A 12,045-nucleotide genomic window follows, 5' to 3' on the forward strand; every position below is an offset into this window, starting at 1 on the left:
TGAACTTTTCCCATGCCATAAAAGAGGGCTCCCCGGATATCCGGCCCCCCGTCGTGGTCAGAAAGGCTTCATCTTTTTCTTCGGAGGACAGGAAGAGTGGTGAGAGCACCCGCCTGAAAGGCTGATTGGAAGATTTTTCTAATGAAAAATGGCGAGTAAGCGGTCCCGAAGGCAACTTTTGAAGAAATTTTGACTATATCCCGGGAATTGCAGTAGAGGTTTGAAATTGGTAGGTTGCTCTCTCTTCCCCCACCGCCTTCCTCCCTATTACGAAATACGCTGTTATCTTGTCTCTCCATCTATCTGTGTATATCTAACAAACCCCGACCCAGACGAAGCAACCCTCCGCCGCTCCCTCTTCGAAAACACCGGCGGCTCGTATCCAGAACTAATAACACGGGGCGACATCAAGCTCTTCCTCCCCCCCATAGGCGGCCTAACTGTCTACTGCTTCGGCGACCCAGCTAAGATGTCCGACCCCAGCGCTCGACTGGCCCTGCGCGTCCACGACGAATGCAACGGCAGCGACGTCTTCGGGTCCGATATCTGCACCTGTCGGCCCTATTTAATATTTGGGATTGAGGAGGCGGTGAAGGAGGCGCAGCGGGGCGGGAGCGGGGTTGTGATTTATTTTAGGAAGGAAGGGAGGGCGTTGGGGGAGGTTACAAAGTATTTGGTTTATAATGCGCGTTAGTATATTTTAGCTGGCTGGTTTGCTGGCTAATTCCTGTCCCTGTGCCTGTTCCCTGGTTTTTGGGATGCTTGTTTGTTTCATTTTGACTTTTACTAATGAGGTGCGCATGGATATAGGGAAGCGGGGATCTGATCGTATGTTCCTTTTTCTTTTTCTTTTTTTCCCCCCCATTGTCGGAGGGAGTGTGGAGTGTAATGACGGATACACGGGGCTAATGAGAGTGTAGGCGCGAGCGAATACTTCAAACGAACCGAGAATATCGCAGGCGTTAAGGTACGAAACTCGCTGCTCAGTTGCAATTGCTCGATATCTAACATATCCTCCAGGACATGCGTTTCCAAGCTCTAATGCCAGATGTACGTAACTCCCTGCAAAATCTAACAATATACGAAGCATATGCACCCATATAATCGAGTCATCCATCCATTCAACCTTCCTGACTAAACTACCCACTACACCCTTAGATCCTCCACTGGCTCGGCATCACCAAAATCGACCGAATGCTAAGCATGTCAAAGTAAGTCCCGTCCCATCCCTTGCCTGTGAGAGCAGATAAAACACCACACCACCGCTTCGAACAAGCTACTAACTCAACCGTCCCCACAGCATGAAACACGACGCGATTGTTGAGCAAGGCATCCCCATCCTCGAGCGGGTGCCTATCCCTGATGAACTGATACCGGAAGATAGCCGGGTGGAGATCGATGCGAAGATACATGCCGGTTACTGTAAGGAAGGGAATATTGCTTCCCATCATCCCTTCAATTTCCTTTTATGGGTTTGTTATTGGGTTCAAATTGCTAATGGTGCTGTTAATGCGCGATGATGCAGTTACCACGGGCAAAGTCATGAGTATGGAAGAGCTTTCTCAGGTGCAGGGGCGGGCGTGGGAGGATGTTGATGTAAGTTGATTCCATTTTCCCTTTGCAGTTGAGCTCCGTATGGTCGTTTACGGGCGAACTTTGTATTATTGATGCTAAATGCCTCTGTAGCATTGAGGGGGAGGAAGGTCTAGGTCTAGGTCCGGTCCGGATGTCGTGCAGAGGTGGTGTGGAAGGCATGAACCGTTCGCAGGAACAGAAGATGTAGGACCAAGCAATGCCTCTTAACGACGCATATGCCATATGCCACCTTTTTTTTAAATTTTTTTTTATTTCACTTTCCCTTCTTTCATGATCATTTGCACCATTCGGATAGAACTTTTTTCCACTATTTGGATATCCGTGAATTCGATTAAGATACAATACCCAGGGTAGATGTTTAAAATGGAAAATATCTGAACTTTAGACATAGGCAACTAGAGTTACGTTTTAATTACTTTGGATATCCCATGCATTGACTCCCTTGTCTGCCAATCAATCCACACAAGAAAGCATCACAGATAGATATATTCATCCAACTGTTACCGATGGATGTTCTCTTCTGGCTCCATGCCAAGAAATAGGGTTGCCTCTGCTTATATAATACACACTAGCCCTCTATGGCTAGCGGCCCAGGGCTCGCTTAGCGGGAAATTTGTGTGGGATTTTCCTTATTCAACATCAAACAAAGAGCCAGACGTTTGTCGAAGATCTGTGCTTGTCGCTATCTCCAACATCTCGACAACCCGACCCCTCAACCCCCTGGCTCCATTCAAGGCCCCGGATGCGATAATCTGATCTGTCTTTGCCAGCTGCAAGATAGGCCCGAGTCGCAAATATGGCTGTCGGAAAGTATGTTCATGTTGTTTATTACCCTTTCTCTTTTGGATGTGGGATTGAGCATGAGGATGAGAGTGGGAGTGGGAATGGGAATGGGAATGGATTAGGGATTAGGGATCATTGATATGCTGATGGATTGTGTGTTCAGGAACAAGCGCCTGTCGAAGGGTAAGAAGGGCCTGAAGAAGCGGACTCAGGATCCCTTTTCGAGGAAAGATGAATATTCTGTCAAGGTATGTGATGTTAATATCGTGACCACCCTGGGGGTGGGGAGAATTTAGACATACATATGTACAAAAATACTAATAATCTCTCTTTTCAATCTCTCAGGCTCCCTCGACCTTTGCCATCAGAGAGTACAAGAATCTACCCGCCCCAATCCATAACACAGATATCCACCGAAAAACAAATCCCATACATAAAGGAATGCCAGTATGCTAACATGATACCCAGCGTTGGCAAAACTCTTGTAAACCGCACAACCGGCCTCAAGAACGCCAACGATGCCCTAAAAGGCCGCATCTTTGAAGTCTCACTCGCTGACCTCCAAAACGACGAAGACCATGCCTTCCGCAAAGTGAAACTTCGCGTTGACGAAGTCCAAGGTAAAAACTGCCTCACAAACTTCCACGGCCTCGACTTCACCTCCGACAAGCTGCGTTCGCTCGTGCGCAAATGGCAGACCCTCATCGAGGCCAACGTCACCGTCAAGACCACAGACGACTACCTCCTGCGCCTGTTCGCCATTGCCTTCACCAAGAGACGGCCTAACCAGATCAAGAAGACGACGTATGCGCAGTCGTCGCAGATTCGAGCTATTCGGAAGAAGATGGTTGAGATTATTCAGCGGGAGGCAGGGACGAGGAGTTTGGCGCAGCTGACGAAGCTTATTCCCGAGGTTATTGGAAGGGAGATTGAGAAGGCGACGCATGGGATTTATCCGTTGCAGAATGTGAGATGTTACCACCTGTTTCTAATGGCGCTGTTCGCTGGTTGTTTGCACTAGTTGGAACGTTGATACTAATTTCGCTCGTTTATCTTTGCGCTGTATAGGTCCACATCCGTAAAGTCAAGCTCCTCAAATCGCCCAAGTTCGATCTGGGTGCTCTACTCGCCCTCCATGGAGAGTCGAGTACTGATGACAAGGGACAAAAGGTAATAACCCAATCCAATCCAACCCACCATATCAAAATTAGCATACCTTACAATCCTCCACCACTTCCACATCAGCATTTTACTCATACCGTTTTTCCGTGTATCATAGGTCGAGAGAGAGTTCAAAGAGACCGTCCTCGAGAGCGTCTAAGCAGTTACACAATGAAATAGGCGTTGGGGCGTGTGGGGAAGGGCGGAAGGGGCAAAAAGGGGAGGTGATAAAGGGGGACCTGCAAGTCGGGACATTAAAAAAAATTAAGATCATGTAAACCCCCTTAAAGGAGCTTTTCTACCTTACTAGCCTTCTTTCTCTTCATGTGCTACTGCCGCTGTCGCTGCTGCCGAGGTCCTCTAGTCTAATTCTCTCTTTTATTCTCTTGTTTTCTTGTTTTTTAACGCGGAATATGTTAACTTTGTGATTTATGTGTTCTTCCACTTCGACTTTACCCTTTCTTTTCCCATTCCGTGATTGATTGGTTGAGATATTCAAAAGCGCCAAAACGGTGTCAATTCAAAGGTTCTGTGTATTTCGCATATTCAATCCCATGCCCCATCGGTCGACCGATCAGCGAGCGAACGGAAGGGAATGCTGACATGAGAGGAAAATATTTTCCACAAAAGCCACACCCAGGTATCACCCATCGTTGGCTAGAATGGTTTCCCATTGTTTTAGTTTGTTGCACTTTTCCAGCTTCTTTTCAGCCGCAATCAATGGGGCATGTGGCACGGTTTACTGATAATATCTTCTTGCCCCCTTTCTATCCTACCCTCTCAATCTCCCTTGCCATAACTCTTTCTCGTCGCCGAATGTCACCTGCATGACGATTTCAATCAACTCCACCCAGAGATATATATATAAAAGAAACATGTCAACGTCCACCGCTGTGGCGTTTAGGCTTGTTAGATGCAGTCCCGGCATTTTGGTTCCATTTCATGAATGTGTTGTTACTGTTAAAATTAAAATGTGCTGTGGACGTCTATACTCTCTTCGCGCCCAACATCATCTACCTACCCTAACCACGCCCTCTTTTTCAGGAATGTGATGAAATTGCAGTCGCAGAACTGAACTAAATGTCTATATATCAAAAAGCATTTGCTCTAAGGAAGTATCCATACAAAATAACCTCAGCTGTCTTCAAAAACCGAAAGAGAAAATAATTTCCATATACCAAACCCCCCGCTTCCAACCAGCGTCAAAGGACATATTTTATTATATTATTAATAGCCAGCCATGTCTCCAACGAAACACCCAAACCAAACCCAGAATCTCCACAAAACATATCCACCACCGTCGCGCGGTCTAATTATCCTTCAGGAACTCCGTAACAGCTAAACACAACATCCATCTGTTAGCAAAGCTCTCCCCCTTTCAACCCCCCACCCCCAAACCCGAAAATAAATAAATAAATAAAACTCTCACCATCTTTAAACCCCACCCCATTCTCTGAAATAACCCAATGCCCCGCCTCAACATCCACAATCTGATACCTAGGAAAAAATCTATTAATAGCCGGTAGCATGCTATCCTTGACATACCCACTTCTCGTGCCGCGGATGAAGAGTGCGGGTCCCTCGAACTTCAGGTCCGCGGGCGCTGTGGCGGGGTTGTAGGGGAAGGAGGCGAGTTCATCGAGCGAGGAGGCGAGGGTTGAGAGGGGGAGGCGGAATTTTAGGATATGGGATGTTGGATTGCGGATTAGATTTGTTAGGAGGAATTGACGGATTGGGAGGGACTGGAGGGTAGCAAATAATATGGTTAGAGATACGGTGTGTGCGTTGAGAAGGGGGAGTGTGGGAATTTGTGCGTTGATACGTTGTAGATGTTGGCATACGCACCTCTTCATATCGCTCCAATATCTTATCCGCCTCACTCTGCTTCGTGACGCCCGCCCTCTCAATCTCCTGCATGGCCTTTACATAGTTCACGAACTGGCTGCTCAACTTCGCCGAGACGGGAGCGTTGTCGACAGATATCAGTGATGAGATGAGCTGCGGGGAGCGGAGGGCGAGAGTCATTGCTGTCTTTGCACCCCTGGTTTCAGATATATCAGATACACATCAATTGGATATTTGACTTTGGGGGTTGGGGGTGTTTGGTGGAGGGGTACGGGGGTAGGGAGGAGGAAGTACATGGAATGCCCAATCAAAGCCGGCTTGTGCAGCTTGAAGCGCTGGATAAATGCCTCGACGTCATCTGACATTGACATGTAGTCGTGCGGGGACAGGTGCGGGGAGTCTCCGTGGTTTCGTAGATCCTGTATGTTGAAACCGTTAACCAAAATCATAGTCAATGCATGAATATTACTCCACACCACGATGCCTGAATGCCTCAAACCCCCGCCCAGCGGAAACAGAAAGAAAGACACCTACAACCACCCAAATCCTCCTCCTCAACTTCGCCGCCAACGCCCTACAACATCACCGGCATCACGTATCAGCTTCGCATCCTCCCACTTTCCACTTCTCACTTCTCACATCTTCCTTCGCAGTCTCCGCCACATGGGTCACCACGTATGTTTGCATGTAAGGTTATTTGCTTACTTACTGATACTCCTATTATTCTGTTTGGAGCCAAAGAGTCCATGCATGAACACGATCGGGTTGCGGTCTTCATCGATTGCGGTAGAGTTATCGAGAGAAGGCCAGATTTGGTAGGCGAGCTCTGGTTTACTTGATGGAGTTGGGGATGAGCTGAATGGACGATATAGATAGGGGATGGTGCGGCGGAGGGAGACGCCACAGGGGATGGGCATGCGGAGTCCCATTGTGGTATGGTATGTGGGTTTGTCACGCTGTCGTGGTTTTGGTGGTGGGTGGTGGTGATGGTGTGGAGGAGGGATACTTATTCCTCTGTAGGCGATGTTATGTTGATGGGATGGAAGAGGAGTTCGATGTCTTTTCTCTGTGAGAACGTCGAACGGGGATTGGATTGATACCACGTGACCGGTATCTATATGGATAGAGTATGTCGGTGGATGAATAGGGGGTAGATGTTATCTCTTCGGGGGCAATCATAAAGGAATTCGTTAGATAGTATAGCTTCATAGCATGTCCTGGTCTACCCAGGGCATCATCATGCCAAATTCGCAATTAATCATACAGCCGCCTTCCCCTGCTTCTCACCCCCTCCCTCCCTCCTCACCACTCCCCTTCCTATCACCAGCATGAAACGCCCTCTTCCTCTCCGCCGCCTCCCTCGCAACTGGATTCTCCAAAGCCTTCCTTGCCGCTTCATTCCCCGCAATAACCTTACTCATCCCCGTCCCAGTCCCAAGACAAACATCCCGAAACCCCCACCCGTCCAAATAAACCCCCACAAAAAATGTCTGCAGTCCCCCCTTCCTCTGCACCCCCTCTCTCTCATCCACATACCTCACCCGCACCCCCTTATCCATAACCATCTTCGCCAACTCCTCCTTATACCGCAGCACAGGCCTCTCCCTCTCAACCCCCTCCAGCCTCGGAATCCACAACTGCGTCAACCACTCCTCAACCATCTCCACCCCGCGCTTCGGATGCGATAATATCACCGCAGCAACGTACGCCTCGAACAAATCCCCGCGCACCTTCGTCCACGTCTTCGCCTGCCGCCGTATCTCCGCCGCAACCTGCAGCCTCCTATCGAGCCCATACCGCGTCGCGTATTCCGCCAATGTCTCATTTTTGACCAGCATCTCTCGAATCTGTGACAGCCGGCCGGCCCGAAGACGCGGGAAGGTATCCCATACCAGCCGCGTGGCGAAGATCTCAATGTAGGCGTCTCCCAGAAGCTCGAGGCGTTCGTAGTTTTTCTCTGTTGAGGCGGTGGTAGTTGTGGTATTTGTGGGGTCGTTGACTCCTTCGTGAGTGAAGATAGCGGTTTGGAGGGATTTGTCGGGAACGGGGGGGAGGGGGGGGAGTATGTTTTGGGCGTGGAGGTGGAGGGAGGGGGTGTAGAGGCGGTCTAGGGGGGATTGGGAGTAGTAGGACGGAGGATCTTGGGGGTTGTGGGTTTGGGGAGAGGAGGAGGAGAGGGAGAGGGAGAGGGAGAGGGAGAGGGAATTGTTGAGCGCTGTTAGAGATTGCAGGAGGTCCGGGCCGGGTGCTGAGCCATTTATGGGTGCTTCTGGAATTTGTTCGGGGTGGTTTAGGAGTTTGCGGGTCAGCTTTTGGAGTTTTTGGAGGCGGGATTGGGTTTTTGTTCTTTGTTTTGCGGTGTTTGAGGAGGATGGGGATGTTGGAGAACTGTCCGGTTCCGCATCAGGGAAATTCTTCTTCTAGATCGATATCAGTATTACTCCGTAGTTTAATAGTGAAGATACATACTAACTTGTAAATGTGTTGGGTACTCACCTTGTGTCTTTTCACGCCATTCCCCGCGGATGTCTCTTCGGAAGTACCAGGCTCCAGTTTCCGTTTAGTCTCCATTCCTCCCCTATTAGGTGTTCCTCGTAGTGTCTCCTTTACAAATGATCAAGGGTTGAAGCAGTGGTCAGTGGTCAGAGGTCAATGGTCGGTTGCTAATAAGCTGTTTAGTTGCTGGTTAACTCCTTGTTGTCAATCGATGTAATATATATGCTGTAGCCCAGACAGGACTAGCGCCCACCACCTCCCAAACATTTCCACTCCCTCACTGTCCCTCACTCTCCCTCACTTAACTGCGCACCTCTAAATCTAATCTCAACCGTCAAAAGAAAGTGAAAAATAAATAGATAAATAAATAAATAAACCACCACCAGCAATTTACTGCCCACTGGCCCACCGGCCCACCGGCACCCAAACACAACCCACAGCCCGCCATGGCCCTCTCCGTTCCCCGCTCCCGCCTCTTAGACCTCCTCAAGGTAAGTTCCGCCCTACTACCCGGTTCCCCCCTTCCAATTGCTCTCCCTATCTACGTCCATCCCACTCACAGCAACAGGCCCAATGCCGCATCTTCTCCCACACCTACAACCCCGAACGTCAACGACTGGGCAACAAAGTCCTCCGCCAGCGCCTGCGCGGGCCCGCCTTGGCATCCTACTACCCGCAGCGAATAGGCACGCTGAAGGAGCTCGGCAAGGCGTATGAGCATCTGGGACTGCGGATGGTGGATTATGAGGAAGGGGAGAGGTTGGAGGTCATTGAGAGGTATGTTGTGCAGCAGGATTAGATATTTCTGGGTGGTTGAGGGATTGGTGATGGAAGATTGCTGACATGGGGAACATTGATATAGGTTGAAGAGTCGTGGGAAGGGGAATCCGAAGAAGAGGAGGACTGCTGCTGGTAAGATCTCTTCTTTAGTTGCTTGTGCTTTTGCATTGACTGACGTTGGTTTCTGCGTTGACAGAGTCGAGATCGGCGAAGAAGAGAGGTTAGTTGGAGTCGGTACACTTGCCCGTGCTCGACGCCACGGGGAGATAATTGGGCATGTTATTAAGATATATGTACATGTATATGGACATCGCAATGGGTCTCTTTCCTTTTTATTTCATGGGACAATTCTACCACGGGGTTTGTTTTCACATTTGGATGGGTGATTAGAAGAGCATCTGGGTCGTTTTTCTTTTTCTCTTCTTTCTTTCTTTTTCTTTCTTTTTCGTTTAAGCAATGGTATTTCTAGAGGGTTATTTTCTTATTGACAGTCCTACATACGTACATATATATCCTCTGAATCATCAGCTACAATACTGCTGACTCCCTGCACTGCAAACTGCCTGATCTCTGCAGTACAATTCTTTTTGCACGAATATCTATATCACGTGATCATGTCGATATTGCAGCTTTCTTGCCCTCGCAAACACTTGGTTAAGACGCACCTCAGGACAACATACAACTTAGCCCCCCCATCTATGCTCCATCTGTGCTCCATATACATCCCTCGAACTCCTGGTACAAATACAAACCGCTGCTAGCTTATCCATGCGTCCTGCTTACCCATCTATCAAGGTTGCTTGACTGAGCTGGAGAGACCAAAGGGGACCGACCTAGCACACGATCCGCTCCTCACCAGCCTCTGCTCCGATCAAGTCAATTATCTAAACGGTAACACACTCCGACATCATCATGCCTGCCATCACTGCGAAGCCAACTAAAAATCAGCTGAAGAGAGCGAAGCGGAAAGCGAAGAAGAATGAGGTATGTTTGTGTTTTACTGTGCTGTTCAATCGCTATATACTACTTTTAAGTGGAGAAGTGCGGCGCTGACTTAACGTTCTTACAGCTAAAATCTAGTGAAAATTCTCCTGCGCCGAAAGGCGATACGGTGGAGGAGGTTGTTGAGACGAAGGATTATAAGCAAAATCGCCCTCTGTCATCGAAACATTCTCCATCTGAGGCTGCTCCGCCGGAGCGCAACGACAGCGGCAACGCCAATGTAGACGGAAACACGAACACAAACGCAGACACAAACCCAACCGACCCTGAAAACCTCTACGACTCCCTCGACCCTCTCTACGAGATGTACAGAGACGTTCTCACCAAATTCGAAAAACTCGAAAGGAACGAAGACTCCCTTTCCAAAGAACCCGACAAGCCCGAAGTATATTTCGACGACGACAATGACATCCCAGACGAAGAAGAAGAAGCCACCGGCCCCAAACTCTCCAAAAAGAAACGCAAGGAAATGAACAAGCTCTCCGTTGCCGAACTGAAAGCCCTAGTCCGAAAACCAGAAACGGTCGAGTGGACAGATACCTCCGCCTCCGATCCACGACTACTAGTGCACATCAAAGCGTACCGCAATGTCGTCCCAGTGCCAACCCACTGGTCCCTGAAGCGCGAATACCTCTCCTCAAAACGCGGTGTCGAAAAGCCCCCCTTCGCCCTGCCCAAATTCATCCAGGAAACCGGCATCGCCGAAATGCGCGACGCAGCCCTCGAGAAACAGGAACAAGCAACCCTAAAGCAAAAGCAGCGCGAACGCGTCCAGCCCAAAATGGGCAAGTTGGACATCGACTACCAAAAGCTCTACGAAGCCTTCTTTCGCTTCCAGACTAAGCCCGAATTAACCCGCTACGGTGAGGTGTACTACGAAGGCAAGGAATACGAAACGAACCTTCGCCACCTGCGGCCTGGTGAGCTGAGCGATGAGCTCAAAGATGCATTGAATATACCACCCGGCGCCCCCCCGCCATGGCTCATTAACCAACAACGCTTCGGCCCGCCTCCGTCGTATCCTGCGCTGAAGATACCCGGTCTCAATGCCCCGCCCCCCCCTGGGGCTATGTGGGGTTACCACCCCGGCGGATATGGAAAGCCACCTGTCGACGAGCATAACCGGCCGTTATACGGTGGTGATATTTTCGGTGTCTTACAGACGCAGTCTAATGTGCAGCTAGGAGAGCCTGTGGAGAAGGAGTTGTGGGGAGAGTTGCAGGCGCCGGAGGAAGAGGAGGAGGAGGAAGAGAGTGAGGAGGAAGAGGGTGGGAGTGGGGATGAGGGAGATGAGGAGGAAGGGCGTATGAGGATGGGACTGCAGACGCCTAGTGGCTTGGAGACGCCGAGCGGAATGGTATCGACGATTCCGTCGGAGTTTGGAGGGGCGGAAAGTGTTGTTGGTGCCAGCGGGGAGTTTGATGTGCGGAAGCATACGCGCGGGACGGAGACTGAAGAGTCGCCTGCTGCATACCATAGGTCGGCCTACACAGTTGTTCCTGAGCGGACAACGGCTGTTAAGGGGTTCTTTGGCGGGGATCGGGCGTATGATCTTAAAGCGGCGGCTGCATCTGCATCTACATCTGGCGCAGCTGCGCACGGTAATCTCCCCGTGCTTGGTGTGGATGATCAGAGCCGCAAGCGGAAGAAGCCCGGTGATGTGGACGTTTCTGTGGATTTGGATGCGATGCAGGGGAGCGATGGGACTGGGATTGATAAGGAGAGGTTGAAGGGGTTGTATGAGAAGGGGAGGAGGGAGGAGGGTGTTGCGGGTGTGGGGAGTGCGAATTGGGGGTTTCAGGAAGATTTGAGTGATATGATTGCTAGTGAGAGTCGGAAGAGGTTGAAGAAGGAGGAGGAGAAGAGAGGGAAGAGGTAGTAGGAGAGGTAGAGGTAGAGGTAAAGGTGGGGGGGGTGGAATGTGATGATGGCTGGGAGTTTGGAGTTTGATGGGTTTTTGGCGTTGGGGGAGGGATAAGTGGGAAAATACTATGTATCAATGTCCAATGTCCAATTTCCTTGTTTCTGTGGGTTTGAGATAAATGCTTTCCAATTGAGTTCTGAAGGTGTTTCTGTCCATTTTGCTCTGTGCTGATGTAGCAGGCAGCATAGAATGAGTTATGGATTGAGGAGGTCGACAACCACTATTCCGCCTCAAAATCGGATAACCGTAAGCATATTGGATGTACATATTTCTTATCTGAAACCGAATTTTTCCTCTCATTTCATTTCATTTCATTTCATATCTTTCCTCTTCTTTGTATGTAGAAATATTACCCCTATTCCATGCAAGCTCCAATGTCACGTGGCACAGACCTCTTTTCTATTTGAACCCGAAAACCTCAACGAACTACAACCAGAGAAAAAAAAAACAGAACACAG

The 12,045-nt window shown here is 49.5% G+C and overlaps 5 protein-coding genes across 5 annotated transcripts; 4 read left to right on the forward strand and 1 right to left on the reverse strand.

Moving 5' to 3' along the window:
- Positions 1-148: 148 nt before the first annotated feature.
- On the forward strand, positions 149-2,352 carry PADG_12145 (uracil-regulated protein 1; the record flags this gene model as incomplete). The annotated part of the gene is made up of 10 exons (XM_010763698.1): positions 149-155; positions 333-689; positions 811-828; positions 921-967; positions 1,021-1,050; positions 1,159-1,211; positions 1,301-1,422; positions 1,526-1,596; positions 1,694-1,779; positions 2,169-2,352. The coding sequence occupies 10 exons, from the start codon at positions 149-151 to the stop codon at positions 2,350-2,352; spliced, it is 975 nt and encodes a 324-aa protein (XP_010762000.1).
- A 173-nt stretch (positions 2,353-2,525) lies between these two features.
- PADG_06525 (40S ribosomal protein S1) lies at positions 2,526-3,720 on the forward strand (the record flags this gene model as incomplete). Its single annotated transcript, XM_010763484.1, has 4 exons — positions 2,526-2,627; positions 2,725-2,750; positions 2,848-3,346; positions 3,448-3,720. 4 exons carry the CDS (start codon positions 2,526-2,528, stop codon positions 3,718-3,720), a joined length of 900 nt encoding a protein of 299 aa, XP_010761786.1.
- Positions 3,721-4,849: 1,129 nt separating this feature from the next.
- PADG_06526 (uncharacterized protein) lies at positions 4,850-7,956 on the reverse strand (the record flags this gene model as incomplete). The annotated part of the gene is made up of 8 exons (XM_010763485.1): positions 4,850-4,878; positions 4,970-5,282; positions 5,386-5,581; positions 5,680-5,804; positions 5,920-5,959; positions 6,091-6,499; positions 6,692-7,805; positions 7,882-7,956. 8 exons carry the CDS (start codon positions 7,954-7,956, stop codon positions 4,850-4,852), a joined length of 2,301 nt encoding a protein of 766 aa, XP_010761787.1.
- A 371-nt stretch (positions 7,957-8,327) lies between these two features.
- PADG_06527 (mitochondrial 37S ribosomal protein RSM27) lies at positions 8,328-8,886 on the forward strand (the record flags this gene model as incomplete). The annotated part of the gene is made up of 4 exons (XM_010763486.1): positions 8,328-8,372; positions 8,444-8,658; positions 8,744-8,793; positions 8,858-8,886. The coding sequence occupies 4 exons, from the start codon at positions 8,328-8,330 to the stop codon at positions 8,884-8,886; spliced, it is 339 nt and encodes a 112-aa protein (XP_010761788.1).
- Positions 8,887-9,573: 687 nt separating this feature from the next.
- Positions 9,574-11,542, forward strand: PADG_06528 (U2 snRNP complex subunit CUS1; the record flags this gene model as incomplete). The annotated part of the gene is made up of 2 exons (XM_010763613.1): positions 9,574-9,645; positions 9,731-11,542. 2 exons carry the CDS (start codon positions 9,574-9,576, stop codon positions 11,540-11,542), a joined length of 1,884 nt encoding a protein of 627 aa, XP_010761915.1.
- Between the last annotated feature and the right edge of the window lie 503 nt (positions 11,543-12,045).

This window comes from Paracoccidioides brasiliensis (genome assembly GCF_000150735.1).
Source record: "Paracoccidioides brasiliensis Pb18 unplaced genomic scaffold supercont2.8, whole genome shotgun sequence".
Lineage (NCBI taxonomy): Eukaryota > Fungi > Ascomycota > Eurotiomycetes > Onygenales > Ajellomycetaceae > Paracoccidioides > Paracoccidioides brasiliensis.